This window comes from Bos indicus x Bos taurus, chromosome 10 (assembly GCF_003369695.1).
Source record: "Bos indicus x Bos taurus breed Angus x Brahman F1 hybrid chromosome 10, Bos_hybrid_MaternalHap_v2.0, whole genome shotgun sequence".
Lineage (NCBI taxonomy): Eukaryota > Metazoa > Chordata > Mammalia > Artiodactyla > Bovidae > Bos > Bos indicus x Bos taurus.
Genome location: NC_040085.1, coordinates 45,333,529 through 45,356,068, shown reverse-complemented (window position 1 = coordinate 45,356,068; position 22,540 = coordinate 45,333,529). Strand labels below are relative to the sequence as shown.

The 22,540-nt window shown below is 39.3% G+C and overlaps 1 protein-coding gene across 2 annotated transcripts in view; it reads left to right on the top strand.

Annotated features, from left to right (window-relative positions):
- The first annotated feature begins 449 nt into the window (after positions 1-449).
- The window catches only part of MINDY2 (MINDY lysine 48 deubiquitinase 2), a 76,594-nt gene continuing 54,503 nt past the window's right edge, over positions 450-22,540 (top strand). The window contains exons 1-2 of one of the 2 annotated variants that reach the window (XM_027553889.1): positions 450-1,428; positions 19,158-19,215. In XM_027553889.1, coding sequence (XP_027409690.1) covers positions 586-1,428; positions 19,158-19,215 — 901 coding nt within the window. In that variant the 5' untranslated portion in view covers positions 450-585. The remainder of the gene's footprint in view (positions 1,429-19,157; positions 19,216-22,540) is intronic. The other variant, XM_027553888.1, reaches the window with a different exon arrangement.

Sequence of the window (22,540 nt, the reverse complement as noted above, 5' to 3'; positions counted from 1 at the left end):
ATTTACATTTCGTAAGAAATTCCTTCAATTTTCCATATTACAAGCTGGGGAAACAAATCTGAGCTTTTCAGGGACGAGTTCTTTTCCAAATACTACAACTGCTGCCAATTCCCCATCTGTCAGCCCCAGGCTGAACCACACACGACTCAGGTCTAAATGGTCACACCCGAGCTGACCGCCTCCCCGCTGGCCTTTAAAGAAGCCGCGCGCGGTCTAGCTGCCCCGGAGTTCAACTTCCGGCCACAAAATGAGAGGATGTTTTTCTCCTGGCCACGCCCTCCTAGCCACGCCCTCCACGCCCCGCGCTGGCCAGAGCGCGCGGGCGCGCCGGCGAGGCGGAGCCCCGTGGGCGGTCTCTGTGAGTGTCCCTTTCACCCGGCGGCGCGCAGGCACGCGCAGGCACGCCCAGGGCCCACGGACAGCGCGGCGGCGCGCGCGCGCGCTCCCGGAGCCCTCCCCTGTGACGTGCCTGGCCGAGGCCGCGCAAGGGCGCTGTAGCTGCCAGTGCCGCTGTCATGGCGTCTGAGGCGCTGTCTGAGGAGATCCCGCCGTGGTCTCTTTAGAGCGAGGGGCGGGCGGCTGGGTATGGAGAGCGGCCCCGAGAGCCTGCAACCGCTAGAACACGGAGTGGCCGCCGGGCCAGCGCCAGGGACAGGTTCTCCGCAGGAAGGGCAACAAGAGACCAGGCTCGCCGCTGGGGATGGTCCTGGAGTATGGGCGGCGGAGAGCAGCGGCGGGAAGGGGCAGGGGGCGGCGGCCGGCGGGAGGAGCCTCTCGGACTCGGCTTCTCCCGCCGGCTCTCCTCAGGTTCTGGTACCCTGCAGCTCGCTTCCGAGGTTGGACTTGAAGGAGAGCGATTTGGAGAGTCCTGCTGCCCAGAAGGAGCCTGTAAGAGGACAGCACAAGGTGACCGCCTCCCCGGAGACAGCCGAGGCCGGAGCTGACCATGGGCTGGGTCCAGAGGGAGATGGGGGCGCCCGGCCGGATCCCGCCGGCACCTGCCAGGAAGAGTCGGCGGCCGCGGGCTCTTCGGAGCCCAGCAGCGGCGGCGGCCTCAGCAGCAGTTGCAGCGACCCGAGCCCTCCTGGGGAATCGCCGAGCCTGGACTCCCTGGAGTCGTTCTCTAACCTACATTCTTTCCCCAGTAGCTCCGAGTTTAATAGTGAGGAAGGAGCTGAGAACAGGGTCCCCGAGGAGGAGGAGGGCGCGGCGGTGTTGCCCGGGGCTGTGCCCCTGTGTGGAGAGGAGGAGGTGGAGGAGGAGGAAGCCCAGGTGCTGGCGGCCTCCAAGGAACGCTTCCCGGGACAGTCTGTCTATCATATCAAGTGGATCCAGTGGAAGGAAGAGAACACACCTATCATCACCCAGAATGAGAATGGCCCCTGCCCTTTACTGGCCATCCTCAATGTTTTGCTTCTGGCCTGGAAGGTACATTCCGCAGCTTCTATTTCCTACAGCTTTTGGGGAGGGGTAAAAGAGGGGTGAGAGAGTTGCTGCATTGTCAGCTGATATCTTCCTTTCTTTCCTCATTCATCAATAATCCCCGTTTCTTCCTACACGAAACTCACTCTGAGATTGTCTTGTTTAAGGAATATTCCCATGTGTATGTCAGAAAGAACTGCCGGCAACCTAAGATCTCTCTTGTCGCTTTCAACAGCTGTGCCTGATGCACTTGAAAACAGCCAGGTCTTAGAGCATCCTAAATCTTTTGATTACTTTTTAACTATATTTTTCTGTTATTCCTTCTTACTGACTTTATCCTATATGCAAAAGCGTGAAGAACTGGACAAAATCATCTTCAGAAGTTATCATCAATCCATTATATCAGGGAGCAAGTTTTGATGGTTATGTTTATGCTCCATTTGGGTGTGGATACTTAAGGACGTGGTAATAGGGAAGATGTGGCCCCTTAGACAAATTCCATTTATGGAAAAGTAATGGTCTGAGACCTAATTACCATAACTTCTTGGTTTTCAAAGATTGTTTTTATTTTATGGATGGTTTTTATTTGCCTCATTTCTTTGACTCTTGTTAAATAGTCTAGCATTATTACCCATAACCACACAGAATGTGTTAAGAGAGCTAAAATTATAATAACAAATAAGAAAAGATATATTCAAGATAAAGGAGCAAAAGAGGAAAGGACCCTTCAAAAGTAACTGTACTGAGGACTCAGGAGTGAGTTACCTGTACATGAAGTGTCTTATTTAAGCTTGCAGTTTTAGAGTGCTGAGAAGATGCATTTTAGAGCACATATTTTAACTGTCAAATTGAGAGCTGTATCTATAGATAAAATGTTCCCTAGAAAAAAATAACCTGGATTATTGTGACCAGTTAGAAAGAAAATCAAGTAAAGGGAATAGTGTTTATGAAATTCCCTCATCTTGCTGTCTAGCAAGGGATAATGCAAAAGAAATAAGATTAGAAATCTTACCACTATCAAGTGCATAATGGCACTCAAATGTTTTTAGTGGAGATTGCTTGCTCTTGAAGAGCTGTTGAGCTATTTGGAACTGCAGCATTGACTCCTTGAAATTACTAAAGAACAATGCAAGACAATATACTGTAAATACTAGGTTATAGGAAGCAGATTGAAATGCATTAGACATCCCAAGAGGGGAAATTTTCCTTTAGTCTGGTGTAGTTCCAGAGAGCTTCATGAAATTTTTATATCTTGAAGGAAGCTTTTAAGGAAAAAGTAGGATTTAAAATAACAGAAAAATGGGAATCCTGAGAGAGGGAAGGATATAAACAAAAACGAATGAAAACAGAATGAATAATACATGTGTGTATGTGTTTTGGATGACAGGAGTGGAAAGTTCATATTGCAAGATAATAGAAAATAAGATTGAAAAGGTGAAGAGCCACTTGATGAAGGACCTTGAATGCTAGACTAAGAAGTTAGATTTCATCCTCTAAGCCAAAGTCTCCAATCTGTCTGAAGGAGTAACTGTTTCCTTTAGGCTTTTCTCACTTCCTAGTTTCTGCATAGTCCTGCAGAAGCTCAAAGGAAAGAGCAAGTGCTGTGGTCTCACATATTTGAGGATAGATGAGCATTGGATTGGTCTTTGAAAGACAGCTTCAAGTGAATGACCGTAACGTTTGGGTTCCCACTTTGTGTGAGATAATAGAATACAGAGATGAGTAAGATGCAAGAGTGCCCTCATGTAGCTTAGTATTGATTCAGAGACAGACATATAAACCATAACCCCAGTGCAGTGTGGAATTATGCTATGGAATTACAGAGAACAGTGTAAGTGAGAGTGGAATGTGTCAAGGGAGAGCTTCATAGAAGAGGTAACCTATGTACTGGGTCTGATGGGTGAGTAAACGAAATTCCTTTCAGGCCGAGGGAGTAGTATATTCAAAGATGCTGAAGCAGAAAAAGGTTTGTTCTATTTGGGGATTCTAACCTTGGTTGGACTGCGGCGGAGGAGGAGAAGGAAATGGCAGTAGCAGGAAATAAAATTGATGTTAGGTCAGACTCTGAATGAGAAAGCATGTTAAAGAGCGTTAAGATTATTTTATAAGTCTTTGGTTCTTACCTTTTTTTTCTTTCTACCTTAAGGTTATTGATGCACACAAAAATTACTTAGTAATCGTCAGTGATAAGGAGATGTATTAAGAGAAGCAAGGTTGGATAGAGCAGTGTCCTAAAAGTGAGCCAGGGTTTCTGAGGTCAGTACTGTTCAGAATAGTACTTAGTTGTTTTTTGCCTTTTACACTATCATTCTTTCAGTGTTAATAGAGTTTTCCAAGCTGTATGATGTGTGATGACATCCTTGCCCTGACGGTTAATGGAATGTGTGGTCTGCATTCTTGTGTTTAAAATTTTTCCCAATTTTTATTTTTAGTATAGTAAATGTTGATAGAATCCATTTAAACTAGAGCTTTTTAGGATCCTCAGTGATTTTTTAGGACTGAAGAGGGTCTTGGGACCAAAAAGTTTGAGAAATGCAGTTGTAGAGAAAAATAGTAATTAGAGTATGAAAGTTTTCCCTGGTGGCTCAGTCAGTAAAGAGTCTGCCTGCTATGCGGGAGATCTGGGTTCCATCCCTGGGTTGGGAAGATCCCCTGGAGAAGGAAATGGCAACCCACTCCAGTATTCTTGCCTGGAGAATTCCATGGACAGAGGAGCCTGGTGGGCTAGAGTCCTTGGTCACAAAGAGTCGGGCATGACTGAGTGACTTAACTTTCTTTCAGTGTATGAAGGTAATTGTCAGATTTCAGAGGACCCATCACTAGGCTTGTTTAGACTTTATATATAGTTGATAATAGGAAGCTATTATAAATTATTGGATAAAGGAATGACATAATGAAAGAGATCTTTTCATTTGAGATTAAACTAGAAGTCAGAATGTAATGAGTGTAGCAACAGGAATTGATGAGATTAACTCTTTTGGATGGGGAATTCTTTACCCCTTTTCTTTTAAGAGGATAGTGCCACACAGCCTAAATGATGAATTGACTACTAACTGGATATAGGAAATTAAGGATGTGATACTTTTTCCAATTTGAGTAATAGAGAATTGCTTGGATCATTCAAAAGATAGAGAATGTGCTTTTGATGGGAAAGTTGATGCAACGTTTGGTTGTGTCAGATTGGAATTGTCTTACTAACAGTAAGTCATAAAAATATAAATGTTTATTATACCTTCAGAAGAATAGAATGGGCCTCAGAAAAGAGGTCAAAATTATGGGAAAAATTGAGTTGGAGAATTATTGCATAGATTTAAGTATGGTATCTATGAGAATAAATTAATTCTCCATAGTAAATGGTGAACAGTAGTTCTCAGCTATTCGGGGAGGGACTTCCCTGGTTGTCCAGTGTCTAAGACTCTGCACTCTCAGTGCAGAGGAGCCCGAGTTCCATCACCGGTCAGAGAATTAGATCCCACATGCTGCAACTAAGAGTTTGAATGTCGCAACTAAACATACTGCATGCTGCAACTAAAGGTCCTGCATGCCTCAGTGAAGACCTAGCACAGACAAATAAATAAATATAAATAAATAAAGGCGGTGGGGAGAAGGGAATGTAAGCAGTAAAGATGAAAGAATATAAAAGAAACCAGTATAGGCCCAATTTGAGATGTAGATGAGAACTAGAAATGGGACAATGTCATAACAGTTGTCTGGGAGAGAGACTCTTAATTTTTTTTTTTTTTTAAGTGACTTATTGTCAAATGCAACAGCGTTAAGGAACTGGTGAAGTAGGAAAGATTGTTGCCAAAAAGGACAGGTTTGAGAATAGGGCATTACAAAGTTAGGATATTGTGGAATCCTCAGAGGTGGTAAAATTCTCTTCAGAGGAAAAGAACAACAATCTTTTTTTTTTTTTTTTTTGCCCTGAAGTAATGGAAAGAAGATACAAAGGCAAGGTTATGTTAATTAAAATGGAGAGGAAAGTGAAAATTGAGGCCTCATTCTCAGTTTTGGCAAAGTAACAGTTGATCTCATCAGTAGTAACTATTGAACTTGCCAGTAATTAAGAGGAGAGGTTGCAAAGCTTCAAAGTGTGATTTTGTGAGAATATTATGTTGTATTTTAAAGAAGTTCTCATCTCATTGGAAATTATGCCTAGGAATTGAGGCATAAGTAGAAAGTTGTAAGTGGCCCTGGCTAAATTGGCGTACTCTGAAAACTTCTAGTATGTCAGTTTTGCTCCTCCCCCCATTAGTTCTCTTATCTCTGGAAACAAGAGGGGGAAGAATGGCTGTTTAGGATTATCAAGTATTGGGTTTTTCAAGGGTTGATTCATTGTGAGTCAGTGGAGTTAAGGGTTGAAAGTAAAAGAGTTGATCATCTTTTTGGGGGGAGAATGAAGCAATGAGAAAAATCAATTTTTTAATTTTTCTGCTAGGGAATTCTCTAGCAGTCCAGTGGTTAGGGCTCTTCACTTCCACTGCAGAGGGCACAGGTTCTGTCCCTGGTTGGGAAACTTTAAAAAAAAGAAAGAAAGAAATCAATAAAATGAATACATTAGGAGGATTTGAGTGATTCAGAGGAAGGAAGTACCATGTTTCTGAGTGAGAGATGACAGGTAAAATTATCAAACATGATAAGTACTGATTTGGAAATGTTGGAGTTTTAATTAGATGTGTTGGTTTAGGACTGATGGAAAATAGATGATCATTAATAATCTGTAAAATAGTTGAGCTTTGATAATCCAGTAAATCAGGAAAGAAGGAAATCTGTTCATTAATTTAATTTGAGCTCAAATTTTCTAATTCTCTTAACTGACACCAGGTAAATTGACTCAAATTTATGTCTTAGAACAAATATTTTCATTTGCTTCTTTAAAAGAGACTGGTTTTGGTTGTTTTTAAATAATTTTTCTTTAGTCTTTCATTTTATCTATCAAAAACAATGCCATTTATAGGTTTACTTGAGGACTATGACCCAATGAATCAGTTATGTTTATAAAAATCAACAAGTCAGAAGAAATGTAAAATTTACTTTCTTATGATACTGGCCTATACTATAAATGTTGAATCTGAGTGATGGGTATTTGTCATTATGCTGTTATTTTTTTCTACTTTTGCATATGATTTAACTTTTGCATTATAAAACAGTTTTAAAAGCTTCTGCATTAATATTTTTATATCATGAGACATGTTTAATAACAGAGGGAGTCCCTCCTTTGTCACACTTTTGTTTTCTTATAGAAAGAATATAGGTTTAAGGCCCACATACTCAAATATATATGTATGTGTGTGTATATATATATATATATATATATATAGACATAAGTGAAGTGAAAATCACTCAGTCGTGTCTGACTCTTTGCGACCCCATGGACTATACTGTCCATGGAATTCTCCATGCCAGAATACTGGAGTGAATAGCCTTTCCCGTCTCCAGAGAATCTTCCCAACCCAGGGATCAAACCCAGGTCTCCTGCATTACAGGTGGATTCTTTACCAGCTGAGCCACAAGGGAAGTCCATATAGACATATATGTATATGTAACTTATACTGTACTTGTAGTAGAGGACATATAGTATTGTAATACCTAATTGGTATGTAACATGTTAGTGGAAGCCTAAATGCACTATTCTGATTTAAGATGTGCTTCAATATCTTGTATTTAAGATGTGCACATATTCTCTCCTGCCTAGCCCTTTTGGGTGGAAAATTCTTTTCTTTTTGCTTAGCAGGAGCTGAAGTGATCTCCCACTCCACATCAAGGGAGGAACACCAGGATTCTTAAGTTTGTTTATATTAGGCGGGTTGCTTCTAGGTTTAGACATTAAATCTAGAAACTGTAAAAGAAGAATTGATATATTTGATTCAGTAAAAAAAGAAAAGAGCTTAAGGTTAAAAAATAGACAAAAATATACCCCTTCGCCCAAAAAACTTCACCAGGAACTAATTCAAAACACACACTACAAACTGAGGGAATTATCTGCGAGACTACTGTATGTGTCTAAGGGCTAATTTCTCAGTTTACAAAGAACCCATAAATTAGAAAAGGAACTTCCTTGGTGCCCCAGTAACTAACACTCCATGCTTTCAGTGCAGTGGGTACAGGTTACATCCCTGGTCAGGGAACTAGATCCCACAATCTGCCAAATAAATAAATATTCAAAAATAAATAAATTAGAAAGAAAAAGATGAGCAACGCAATAGCAAAATGAGCAGAAGGCCATTGGCAGAAAATTCAGTGAAGTTCAAATGGACATATCCTCTGTCTCATTATCACCTGCAGAGGCTGTGCTTCTTCCCAGAAAGCTTTTGCTCTAGTTCTCCTTCTCTCCTGGTGACTTTTCTTTTCTTGGACCCTTTTCTTGCTTTTGACTAGGTTTTATTTTCTCTTTATTACTTCCTGACTTATAGGAATATTGTAGCCACACAAATATTCTCATATTCCACTTTTCCTAAAGAAGGTACAAAGCTCTTTTGAGAATTTCCAAGTGTTCAGTTCAGTTCAGTTGAGTCGCTCAGTCGTGTCCAACTCTTTGCCACCCCATGAACTGCAGCACGCCAGACCTCCCTGTCCATCACCAATTCCCGGAGTCCACCCAAACCCATGTCCATTGAGTCCATGAGGCCATCCAGTCATCTCATCCTCTGTCGTCCCCTTCTCTTCCTGCTGTCAATCTTTCCCAACATCAGGGTCTTTTCCAATGAGTCACCTCTTTGCATCAGGTGGCCAAATTATTGGAGTTTCAGCTTCAACATCAGTCCTTCAAATGAACACCCAGGACTGATCTCCTTTAGGAAGGACTGGTTGGAGTTCCTCGCAGTCCAAGGGACTCTCAAGAGTCTTCTCCAACACCACAGTTCAAAAGCATCAATTCTTCGGACTTAGCTTTCTTTATAGTCCAACTCTCACATCCATACATGACTACTGGAAAAACCATAGCCTTTAAAAAATAAAAAAAAATAAAAAAAATAAAGACTACCTAAAAAAAAAAAAAAAAGATATAAATACCCTCCCAGTAAAAACTGTCAAAGTATTCTTGTTATAATTACCACGTTTTTATATTTAGGTTGGTAAAAAAAAAAAAAAAAAAGAAAAACCATAGCCTTGACTAGACGGACCTTTGTTGGCAAAGTAATGTCTCTGCTTTTTAATATGCTGTCTAGGTTGGTCATAACTTTTCTTCCAAGGGGTAAGCATCTTTTAATTTCATGCTGCAATAACCATCTGCAGTGATTTTGGAGCCCAGAAAAATGAAGTCAGCCACTGTTTCCACTCTTTCCCCATCTATTTGCCATGAAGTGATGGGACCAGATGCCATAATCTTAGTTTTCTGAATGTTGAGCTTTAAGCCAACTTTTCCCCTCTCCTCTTTCACTTTCATCAAGAGGCTCTTTAGTTCTTCACTTTCTGCCATAAGAGTGGTGTCATCTGCATATCTGAGGTTATTGATATTTCTCCTGGCAATCTTGATGCCAGCTTGTGCTTCATCCAGCCCAGAGTTTCTCATAATGTACTCTGCATATAAGTAAAATAAGTAGAGTGACAATATACAGCCTCGACGTACTCCTTTTCCTATTTGGAACCAGTCTGTTGTTCCATGTCCAGTACTTACTCTTGCTTTCTGACCTGCATACAGATTTCTCAAGAGGCAGGTCAGGTAGTCTGGTATTCCAGTCTCTTTCAGAATTTTCCACAGTTTATTGTGATCCACAGAGTCAAAGACTTTGGCATAGTCAGTAAAGCAGAAATAGATGTTTTTCTGAAACTCTCTTGCTTTTTCCATGATCCAGCGGATGTTGGCAATTTGATCTCTGGTTCCTCTGCCTTTTCTGAAACTGGCTTGAACATCTATAAGTTCATGGTTCACATATGGCTGAAGCCTGGCTTGGAGAATTTTAAGCATTACTAGCATGTGAGATGAGTGCAATTGTGCGGTAGTTTGAGGATTCTTTGGGATTGGAATGAAAACTGACCTTTTCCAGTCCTATGGCCACTGCTGAGTTTTCCAAATTTGCTGGCTTATTGAGTGCAGTACTTTCAAAACATCATCTTTCAGGATTTGAAATAGCTCATCTAGAATTCCATCACCTCCACTAGCTTTTCTCATAGTCATGCTTCCTAAGGCCCACTTGAGTTCACATTCCAGAATGTCTGGCTCTAGGTGAGTGATCGCACCATCATGATTATCTGGGTCGTGAAGATGTTTTTGTACAGTTCTGTGTATTCTTGCCACCTCTTCTTAATATCTTCTGCTTCTGTTAAGTCCATACTATTTCTGTCCTTTATTGAGCCATCTTTGCATGAAATGTTCCCTTGGTATCTCTAATTTTCTTGAAGAGATCTCTAGTCTTTCCCATTCTATTGTCTTCCTCTGTTTCTTTGCATTGATCGCTGAGGAAGGCCTTCTTGTCTCTCCTTGCTATTCTTTGGAACTCCGCATTCAAATAGGTATGTCTTTCCTTTTCCCCTTTGCTTTTCGCTTCCCTTCTTTTCACAGCTATTTGAAAGGCCTCCTCAGACAGCCATTTTGCTTTTTTGCATTTCTTTTTCTTGGGGATGGTCTTGATTCCTGTCTCATGTACAATGTCACAAACTTCCGTCCATAGTTCATCAGGCACTCTGTCTATCAGATCTAGTCCCTTAAATCTATTTCTCACTTCCACTGTATAATCATAAGGGATTTGATTTAGGTCATACCTGAATGGTCTAGTGGTTTTCTCCATTTTCTTCAATTTCAGTCTGAATTTGGCAATAAGGAGTTCATGATCTGAGCCACAGTCGGCTCCTGGTCTTGTTTTAGCTGACTGTATAGAGCTTCTCTATCTTTGGCTGCAAAGAATATAGTCAATCTGATTTTGGTGTTGACTATCTGGTGGTGTCCGTATGTAGAGTCTTCTCTTGTGTTATTGGAAGAGGGTGTTTGCTATGATCAGTGTGTTCTCTTGGCAGAACTCTATTAGCCTTTGCCCTGCTTCATTCTTACTCCATGGCCAAATTTGCCTGTTACTCCAGGTGTTTCTTGACTTCCTACTTTTGCATTCCAGTCCCCTGTAATGAAAGGACATCTTTTTTGGGTGTTAGTTCTAAAAGGTCTTGTAGGTCTTCATAGAACTGTTCAACTTCAGCTTCTTCAGTGTTACTGGTTGGGGCATAGACTTGGATTACTATTATATTGAATGGTTTGCCTTGAAAACAAACAGAGATTATTCTGTCGTTTTTTGAGATTGCATCCAAGTACTGCATTTCGGACTCTCTTGTTGACTATCATGGCTACTCCATTTCTTCTAAGGGATTCCTGCCCACTGGTGCTGCTGCTGCTAAGTCACTTCAGTCGTGTCCAACTCTGTGCGACCCCATAGACGGCAGCCCACCAGGCTCCTCTGTCCCTGGGATTCTCCAGGCAAGAATACTGGAGTGGGTTGCCATTTCCTTCTCCAGTGCAGGAAAGTGAAAAGTGAAAGTGAAGTCGCTCAGTCGTGTCCGACTCTTAGCGACCCCATGGATAGCAGCCCACCAGGCTCCTCCGTCCATGGGATTTTCCAGGCAAGAGTACTGGAGTAGGGTGCCGTTGCCTTCTCCGTCCTGCCCACAGTAGTAGATATAATGGTCATCTGAGTTAAATTCACCCATTCCAGTCCATCTTAGTTTGCTGATTCCTAGAATATTGATGTTCACTCTTGTCATCTCCTATTTGACCACTTCCAGTTTGCCTTGATTCATGGACCTCACGTTCCAGGTTCCTATGCAATACTGAACCTTGCTTCTATCACCAGTCCCATCCACAGCTGGGTGTTGTTTTTGCTTTGGCTCCATCCCTTCCTTCTTTCTGGAGTTATTTCTCCACTGATGTCCAGTGGCATATTGGGCACCTACCAACCTGGGGAGTTCATCTTTCAGTGTCCTATCTTTTTGCCTTTTATACTGTTCATGGGGTTCTCAAGGCAAGAATACTGAAGTGGTTTACCATTCCCTTCTTCAGTGGACCACATTCTGTCAGACCTCTCCACCATGACCCGTCTGTCCTGAGTGGCCCCACACAGTATGGCTTAGTTTCATTGTGTTAGACAAGGCTATGGTCCATGTGATCAGATTGGCTAGTTGTCTGTGATTGTGGTTTCAGTCTTTCTGCCCTCTGATGCCCTCTCTCAGTGCCTGCCTCTTACTTGGGTTTCTCTTACCTTGGATGTTGGGTAGCTCCTCCCGGCTGCTGCCCCTGACCTTGGGCGTGGGTAGCTCCTCCTGGCTGCTGCCCCTGACCTCGGACTTGGGGTAGCTCCTCTTGGCCAAGTTATTACTTTTAAAAATGGAAAAACAGATGGTGAGCCAAAGATTCCATTTTAGCCTCTGCCCACCCTATTTGTTCTTAAATATAGATCCTTTAAGGAGAGATAAAAACTTCACACAGTGGTGGAGTTTGTTTACACAAAAGATGCAAGCAGCACTTCTGAAGTTTTCATTTCCAGTCAGTCCTAAAAATTAGGGTTGGTGTAATATCTCTGGATTTGTGAAATAAAGTGGAAATGGGCAGATGATATTATGAATACTCCCTGTGGTGGTTGTCCTGTTAGCGATGTCCTCATTTTTTCTTGTCCCTTTGCTATGAGTAGTCCTTCAGTGGAAAACTTTCCCATTTTCCTTCCGTCCTTGTTGATGTTGAGTCCCAGGTAGCATTTGCACACAGGTAGTATCATAATAACCCTAAGTACGCAATTATTTTTATGTCCAGATACTCTGCTAAGTATTTTATATGTATTGTATGCATTTTCTGTTTTAATTTTCTCAACCACATCATAAGATCCTTGTGTAGTTATTGTTCCTATTTTACATACATAGAAAATTGAGGTACATAAAGTTCAAATAACTCACCCAAGGTAAGTTGATACCCACTCCAGAACCTGAGCTCTTAGTTCAGATATTTGGTTGGAAAGTTAAAGATAACACCTGGTGGACAATAGGCCTGGAACAAACCAGGGTGGAAGAAGAGCTAGTGCTAAAGTCAGAGAAGCAGAAACAGACATCATGAATCATGATTCCTTAGAACAAATCCTAGGGATCTACTCTTTGCACAGATTTGTTCTGTTTTCAGCCCCATATGTTTTATCCCATGTCCTGTGAATTCTCTGTCACTTCCAATTTCAGAGCCTTTCTTGAGTTCTGTGGTGAGTGAGCTTGCCTTAACCATGAAAGTTTATTGACTGTATTCTTTAATATTTTCAAAAATTAGTAAGTTTTCTCTGTCCTGCTACTCTCCTAATTCAAGCTACTTTCCATCTTCTGTACCTTCTAACTGGTCTCTTACCTTATCCTATTCTCATCTATCTTGCAAGCAATTAATATAAAAATTTCACTGTTACTTTTTCTTTAGTAGGTTTTTCAGCATTGATAAGCTTGCTGAGCTGCTTAAGTATAAGTCCAGTGAAATTTGAACTAAAGATGTCTTCTTTTACTCATGAATCTTTTACTGGGAAAATTCTCTGGAACAACATTCTTCACTGTTTTATAATCCTTTGAATTGCATATTAAATAGGACATTCTTGAAAATCTAATACATATGGATGCATCTATAATTTCTGATGTTAAGCATTTTTAAATAGGCCTTGATGTTGTGGGGTTTGAGTTATGATAAACATCTGTGGTAAAAGTGTTGCAAATTGCTAGAAGTTGAAGCTTGTCTCTTATTAAAAGTTCCTGATTTGAAATACTGATGGCAAGTAGAAAGTTAAATATTTAGTATTTTAAGTACAGTAATTATTTTTAATAATAAATGAATATTACCTATAAGAAATTAGAATGTAAAACATGATTTACAGTAGCTTGTAATACATGTTTATTTGCTGGAACCAGAATTAAAAGCATGTTGAAAGGATCCTTAAGTTTTTTAGCTCTTATTTTGAAAAAAACCTACATTCTTCTCTTTGATTCCAGTTAACAGTACTTACAGTATAATTATTTTACAATTTGAACTTAAAAACTCATCAATACTATATGATTTACTGCATATTCAAAATCAGTGAAACTTGAACTGAGAAAAAAAATTTTTTTTTTTAGCCACGCTGCATGGCTTGCAGGATCTTAGTCTCCCAACCAGGGATCTGACCTGTGCCTCCCTGTCCTGGAAGTGTGGCGCCCTCACCACTGGATCACCAGGGAATTTCCAAGAAATTGTATTATTTATGTATTATTTAGTGATCCATTTTACCATAAGTAATGAAAAATAGACTGCAGCATAGGAATCAAATAATTCATGGACAAATTAAAAATCTTTGTCTCCTGAGTTCCATCTCAACTTTCTGTTTGAATGTCAAACTAAATTTCACAGTTATGAAGCAGATATCATTTCTTATACAAACTTACCAAATTTTTTGTTTTCAGTAGGTATAGGGATCTTAATTTTTGGAGTTTCCTAAACCTTAGAGTCAACTTTAGAGTTAATTTTTCTTTTCCCATTATCCTCCACTTTTCATTGGTCATAAAGTTCTGTCAATTCTTCATTTAAAATATATTTCAGATGATGTTTTATATAAAACTTCATTGAAAGTGTTACTGTTTTTGGAAGTCTGTATATTAATTTTGTATCCTGCAATTTTATCAAACTCATTGATGAGTTCTGGTGGTTTCTTGGTGTTTTTAGGATTTTCTGTGTATAGCATGTCATCTGCAAACATTGATAGTTTTACTTCCTCTTTTCCAATTTGGATTCCTTTTATTTCTTTTTCTGGCATGGTTGCTATGATTAGGACCTCCAATACTATGTTGAATAAAAGTGACGGAAATTCCCTGGAGGTCCAGAGGTTAGAACTTTGTACTTCCACTGTAGGGGACACAGGTTCAATCCCTGGCTGGGAAACTAAGGTCCCAGAGCCACATGGTACAGCCAAAAAAAAATGTGTGAGGGAGCATCCTTGTCTTCTTCCTGATCTGAGAAGAAATGGTGAAGTGCTTTTCACCACTGAGATGATGTTAGCTGTGGACTTGTCATAAGTGGTCTTTATTATGTTGAGGTGTGTTTTCTCTATACCCAATTTGTTGAGAACTTTTATCATAAATTAATACTGAATTTTGTCAAAAGTTTTTTGTGCATCTGTTGAGATGAACATACAATTTTTATTCATCAGTTTGTTAATGTGATGTATCACATTGATTGATTTGCAGATATTGAACTGAACCATCCTTGCATCCCTGGGATAAATTCCACTTGATCATGGTGTGTAATCCTTTTTATGTATTGTTGAATTCGGTTTGCTGATATTTTGCTAAGGATTTTTGCATCTATGTTCATCAGTGATATTGACCTATAATTTTCATTTTTGTGTGATATCTTTGGTTTTGGTATCAAAGTGATAACTTGCCTCGTAGAATGAGTTCAGAAGCATTTTTTTGTGTGCGATATTTGAAATAGTTTGAAAAGAATAGGTATTAACTCTTTTCTAAATGTTTGTTAGAATTCATCCTATTTTTTTAATAATTATTATTGTACTAAACATCAATAGGCTTGGAAACAAAGCTGTAAAACAACAGACAACACACACACAATTGTTTGCTACCGATGCATGGTTGACCAATGTCCTACCTAATCAATAGGTTTTTTTTGTTTTGTTTTGTTGGGTCTTCGCTGCTGTGTGGGCTTTTCTCCAGTTTTGGAGAGCGAGGGCTACTTTCTAGTTGCAGTGTGCTGGCTTCTCATTGGAGTGGCTTTTCTTGTGAAGCACAGGCTCACAACTGTGAGCGCTTGGGCTCACAATAGTTATGTCATGTAGGCTCAGTAGTTGTGGCTCCCAGGCTCTACAGCTTAGGCTCAATAATTGAGGCACACGGGCATAACTGCTCTGTGACATGTGGGATCTTCCTGGATCAAGGACAGAACCTGTGTCTCCTGCATTTGCAGGCAGATTCTTGACCACTGAGCTACTAGGGAGCCTGATCTTGGACTTTTATTTGTTGGGAGTTTTTTAAATTACTGATTCAGTTTCATTACAGGTAATTAATCTGTTCATATTTTATTTTTTTTCCTGGTTCAGTCTTGAGACATTATACATTTCCAGAAATTTGTGCATTTCTTCTAAGGTTGTCTGTTTTATTGGAGTATAATTGTTGGTGTGTGCTTAGTCACTTCAGTCGTGGCTGGCTGACTGTGACCCTATGGACTACAGCCCACCAGTCTCCTCTGTCCATGGAATTTTCCAGGCAAGAATACTGTAGTGGGTTGCCATTTCCTCCTCCAGGGGATCTTCCTGACCCAGGGATTGAACTTGTGTCTCTTGTGTCTCCTGCATGGGCAGGCAGGTTCTTTACCGCTAGTGCTACCTGAGAAGCGTAATTGTTGGTGGTACTCTCTTATGATCCTTTGTATTTCTGTGGTGATAATTGTACCTTCTTTTTCATTTTTATTTTTATTGATTTGGGCCCCCTCTCTTTTTTTCTTGATGAGTCTGGCTAAAGGTTTATCAGTTTTGTTTTATCTTCTCAAAGAACTAGCTCTTAGTTTCATTGATTTTTTTTTCCCCCCCTGTATTCTTGGCTAGCTTTCCCATAACATGTTTTTGTGTGTGTGTTTTTTTTCCTTTAATAAACTCTAAAGAGACAATGGAAAGAAAGTCTTAGGATCATTAACAAAATCTTTGGCATTTGCTTTTGTGGTGATGGTGGTAGAGGGAAGCAAAAAGAGAAGGAGCTTGCAGGAAGATCCTTTTGTGGTTAAAAAAAATTAAAATCTGTTGATGGTTCCTAAGTATTGGTGGGAAGCAAGTATTTCTTCACTGTTGTACTCTTTAATCTCTAGCTTTAGTGAACATCCAGGATTTTTAGCTGGCTAAGATTCAGGAACTGAATATACTACTGAGTATACTTGGGAATAGTCAGTTAAAATATTTACATATTTGTTGTCGCACGTCTAAAATCTATATAAAGATTGTCATATCCTGTTTCAAATACTTGAAGCAAGATGTGGTAGGCGGTTGTTATTATTTGGAAATTGCAAGACTAAAACCTGAAATCATCTATTTGCAGAAATCTAGGATTATAGAATGTATTTCCCAAATACATACACTTGTTAGTACTTTGCTTTTTTATTTTGACAATTTTATAGTAAGATCACTACATTGACCAAAAGAGGATAAGCTGTTTGTTTATGGGATTTTCTAGTAAAATATATATATTTATTTTACTTTTGGCTATTCTGGGTCTTTGTTGCTCTGCAGGGGCATTCTCTAGTTGTGGTACACAGTCTTCTCATTATGGTGGCTTCTCTTACTGCAGAGCACAGGCTCTGGAGTGTGTGGGCTTCAGTAGTTGTGGCTTGCAGGCTCTGGAGCACAGGCTCAATAGTTGTGGCTCACAGGCCTGTGTGCTCCACAGCATATGGGATCTTTCCAGACCAGGGATTGAACCCGCCGTGTCCCTTGCATTGGCAGGTAGACTCTTCACCACTGGACCACCAGGGAAGCCCTCTAGTGAATCTGTTTCTGTACTGGATTTGTCTGGAATAAAAGAATGTATAGGTCTTATTTTTTTCAAAAAGCATTGTTAGGTGTAAATGGGACTTTCAGATTGGTCTGACAATTATTCAGAATGTAAATATTCACAGTGTATGTAAACCACTAGTTTAAATATCAGACCTTCAAAGTGGTACTGAAACACCGTGATGAAATATTACCTAAAAGCAGTTAAAATCATCTCAAGCAGTATTCTGCATACTTTTCCTGTAAAGGTACGTGCGTGCTAAGTTGCTTCAGTTGTGTCCAACTTCTGTGCGACCCTATGGACTGTAGCTTGCCAGGCTCCTCTGTCCATGGGATTCTCCAGCAAGAATACTGGAGTGGGCTGCCATGCCCTCCTCCAGGGGATTTTCCTGACTCAGGGATCGGAACCACGTCTCTTACATCTGCTGTATTGGCAGGCCAGTTCTCTACCACTAGTGCCACCTGGGAAGGCCTCCTGTAAAGGACCAAATAGTAAATATTTTTAGGCTTTATGGGCTGTACCTGGTCTCTGCTGCAAAGATTCAACTTTGCTATTATAGTGCAAAGCAGCCAGAGACAGTACATAAACAAATGAGAGTGACACCCAATAAAACTTTATTTAGAAAAGCAGGGGACTTTAACTTGCCAATGAATTTCAACTTAAAAAATAATATTTATGGGAACTCTCAGTACTTTCTGCTCAGCTTTTCTGTAAACCTAAAACTGCTCCAAAAAAAGTCTATTACAGTTTCTGGGACTTCCTTGGCAGTCCAGTGGTTAAGACTCTGTACTTCCTCTATAGGGGGCATTGGTTCAATCCCTGGTCAGAGAACTAAGATCCCACATGCCACATGGTGCAGCCAAAAAAAAAAAAAAAGTTTATTACAATTTTTCTAAATGTCCTAGAAAATAAAAATTATTTAGAATGATCAAAACCTCCATGACATCTGTTGGTTTTCACTGAGTGATAAAGCCCCCGGGTGACTAACTCATCCGTTTCAACTGTCAGGTATGCTTTCAGAGGGTCTAAAACCATCCTGTTTTACAAGGATTTTTTTTAAGACTTAAAAGCAAACAAAGAGGTAGAGGTGTCACATACTGTTACTACATTTGATAGCATAAATACTCAGAGCACTTTCCTCAACACTTGTTGGAGGAATTGCTGATTTAAATGATTTCCTTGGTTGAACAGAAAATAATTGCTAAAATATTAATTCTTGAAGATTTTTGAATTGTGCTGCTATTCTATCATTGATATGTTAATTACTTTGAGTTTGCATCCTATAGTATTTATTTTTCTTCTATAAATATACCAGGGAGTATCCTTTTTAGTAAATCAGCTAAAATATTTACAATCATTGGCTGTAATATCTGTATAACTCAGCTGATAATTCATTTGAAAAATTTAGACTTTGTTGCAGCTGAATTAACTTTTGAAATTTAGATGTGACTATAACATATATATGTACTTTTAAACTTTTTATCGTGACATGTAGCACAGAAAATACATAAAACAGAGATGTCCAGTTTAACAGACTAATTATAAACCAAACAGTGGAACTACCATGCAAGTCAAAATATAAAGCATTGCCAGCACCCCAGAAGCCTCTTGTATGTCTCATTCTAACTATAACCCCTTCCCTTATTCCTAGGGTTAACTACAGTCCTGATTTTTATAGTATCCATTTTCTTTTTTTAGTACATGTGCAGCTCTAAATAGTGTAGTTTGTTTTGCCTGTTTTTTAAAATTTTACAGATGGGCTCATATAGTATGAATACTTCGGTTTATGACCAGTCCTTTATACTGTATTCATTTTAGCTATTCAACGACAACAATAAAAAATGGTCAAGGTAGACTGAAGTGATGGGATATTGAGCTGTGTTCCAGCCTGTCTTCAGAAAAATTGCTTCATGGGTGATCTGTGAAAACATGTTTGGTGCCACTTCCTGCCCTTTAACCGCATTTTCTGTCACGCAGGACACTGTTGCATGTGCCTAATGACAATCAGGATGGGTGATGAAAGGCATAGCGCTTGTTTTTGAAAACAGATTTCTCAGTGACTCTGTGAGATCTTGAATTTTATGGTGATAGGATTGTGTTAAACTAATCTTTAATACAACAAAGCTATTGTTGTATTAAAGATTAGTTAAAGTGAGTATGGTATACATATAGTAGATACATATAATATAGATACATACTTGTGTTTCTGACTGAAGAAACACTTTAATTACCTAAAACATTTGATTTTATAGAAAAAATACTTTGTTTTTCAGGTGAAACTTCCACCGATGATGGAAATCATAACTGCTGAACAGCTGATGGAATATTTAGGTTAGTGTTGAAAAGTGAATGGTTTTTATATCTCTTTCAAGATAAAACAAAGTTTTCAAAGCTAATATTATTACCAAATTTCACCTTTTTGAAGCTATTTTTAATCTCGTAACTAAATAATTTTATTAGTGTGTTTCTGTTCTTGGATGTTACAGACTTCTTTCTAACCAGCGTTAAAATGTTTTAATGTAAATAAAGAGACTAGTGACATCTAGAAAACAACAAGGTATATATTAATTCCAATAAATTACAGAATGGGAAATGGCACAGAAACTCTTAACACTGCATGTAGAGAGTGTTTAAAAATATTGAATAGACTTGAATTAAAATCCAGGAAGTGATTTAGAGCAGTGCTACCCAAAATATGGTTCACGAACCTATGCCAGTCAATAAAATGTTAGACCAGTCTGCAGTGAAATAGAGGGTTGTACTAGCGTATAAAACATTTACTTTAGGAAGCACACTGTTTAGTCCATCTGAAATATTTTTATAGCGAGTTTTTCTTGATGAAGGAAGGAGCATATTGAGTTGCATTCTTATGCAAGCTTCTTATTTTAAAACAGAGCGTAATACACAGTTTGCAGATCAGCTGCATTCAGTAGAACTTGTTTACAGAGCAGGTAGTTATTTATTACACTGAGGTCTTTTACAACTTAACAAATAAGAAGTTATATATTTGCACTGTTACCAAATGAGAAATCTTAATCCATATTCTTATTTTTAGTAGTTAAATTTCTATTAAAAAGATCTTATTAGCTGATTAGTTTGTCTGTGCTCTTCCAGACAACTAGCTAACTGATTTTTTTGTGAGATGTAAGTTTAGTGAAATAATTGAGATTACAGCTTTTGGAAGACCTTTTTACTTATATAATTAATATAATTTAATCTTATTCACTGGCTAGGGAACCTCATCATTAAATGTAGATTACTTCACTATCTAGATATCTGAAAATAAAGTTTCTGTTTATACCTCTTTTTACTCTAGCTTGGTGATTCTTAAACTTTGTGATTTCTAAATTATATTTCATAGAAAAAGGCTGAAATATGCTTAGTGTTTTTGAGGAACAGCCAGAAGGACTGCCCAGGACTGCAAAGGGAAAGTGTCAGGAGATGAGGTTAGAGACAATGGAATCATATCATATGGAGTATCCTAGGCCTTTATAGCAACTTTGACTTTTGCTGTGGGTGATCTGAGAAGCCATTAAAGTATTTTGAACTGAGGACTGACATGATCTGACTTTAAGATTCTTTAACAAGAATTCTCTGGCTTCAAACAGGGTAACAGAAGTGAGATTATAAAATATGGTCAGATTCTGAGTATAGAGCAGACAGAATTTGCTGATTAGTTGAATGTGGAGTTAGAGTGAAGTCAGGAGTTACCCAGTGATTTTTGGCTTGAACAACTGGAAGGATGGCATTAACATCAACTGAAACGGGAACAAATGGAAGGAGTATGTTTACGGAAGAATATCAGGATTTTGGTTTGGGGATGTTTATTACTCCTTGGAAGGAAAGTTATGACCAACCTAGATAGCATATTCAAAAGCAGAGACATTACTTTGCCAACAAAGGTTCGTCTAGTCAAGGCTATGGTTTTTCCAGTAGTCATGTATGGATGTGAGAGTTGGACTGTGAAGAAGGCTGAGCGCCGAAGAACTGATGCTTTTGAACTGTGGTGTTGGAGAAGACTCTTGAGAGTCCCTTGGACTGCAAGGAGATCCAACCAGTCCATGCTGAAGGAGATCAGCCCTGGGATTTCTTTGGAAGGAATGACGCTAAAGCTGAAACTCCAGTACTTTGGCCACCTCATGCGAAGAGTTGACTCATTGGAAAAGACTGTGATGCTGGGAGGGATTGGGGGCAGGAGGAGAAGGGGACGACAGAGGATGAGATGGCTGGATGGCATCACTGACTCGATGGACGTGAGTCTCAGTGAACTCTGGGAGTTGGTGATGGACAGGGAGGCCTGGCATGCTGCAATTCATGGGGTCGCAAAGAGTTGGACACGACTGAGCAACTGATCTGATCTGATCTGATTGACTTTCCAGTGGAGATATCAGGGAGGCAGTGGGATATATAAATCTAGAGCCTAGAAGACAGGTCTAGATCAGCACTGTACAGTGAACCTTTGTGTGTTGATGGAAATGTTCTTTATCTGTGCTGTCCATTTTCTTAGCCACTAACCACATATGGCTCTTGATGTAGCGAATATTCAGCTACATTTTAAATTGTAGGAAAATTGAATATTTAATTTTAATTTAAATTAATGTAGCCACATGTCACTACTGGCTGTCGTGTTGGACAGTGCATATCTAGCCTGTAAATACCCATTTGGGAACAGTAACTATCATATAAAGGATCATTACACTGAGTCACAAATAATATATCCGTAGACAGAGAAGACATCAGTGGACTGAATCTGGGACATGCCAGTGATTAGAAGCTGGAGAAGAGGAAGAATAGATAGAAACTCAGCTATGTAGAAGAAAAACTGGAGACTGATTTCCTAGAATCTAAATGAAGAGTTTCAGTAAAGAATGAGAGACTATCTGAGTCAAATGTTGCTAATAGGCCTTGCAGGGTTAAGACTAAAAATTAACCACTGATTGAAGCCATACAGAGGTACTTGGTAACTTCAGTAAGTCCACAGGATGAAAACCTGACTGGAGTAGGCACAAGAGAAAATCAGAAGTCCTAAGACATAACCAATAGGAATGGAACATAATGCAGCCACTGTGGAAAACAGTTTGTTAGTTCCTTAAATAGCTAATATAGAATTACCATATAACCCTATAGCTTCCCCCAAGAGGAGTAAAGACATATGTCCATACAAAAACTTGTATAGGAACATTCATAGCAGCATTACTCATATATGCCAAAAAATTGGAAACAATCCAGATAGCCATCAACTGATGAATAAACCAACTATGGTATATCCATATAATGAAACATTATTCAGCCATAAAAGGAAATGTACTGATGTATTCTGTAATATAAACCTTAAAGATGTTGTGCTAAGTCAAAGAAGCCAAGTCATGAAAGACCACTTATTATGTGATTCCATTTATATGAAATGTTCAAAATAGGCAAATTTAGAGACAGAAAGTAGGCTTCATGGTTGCTTAGGACTGGGGAATATAGGGGGGAAATAGAGATTGACTGCTAAAGGGTATAGAACTTCTTTTGGGGGAGCCAAAATGTTCCAAAATTAGATCATGATGACAATTTCACAATCCTGTTAATATAGTTCAAAAACATTGAACTGTACACATTAAATGGGTTAATTTTATGGTATGTGAGTTATGTTTCAATAAAGCTGGTTTTA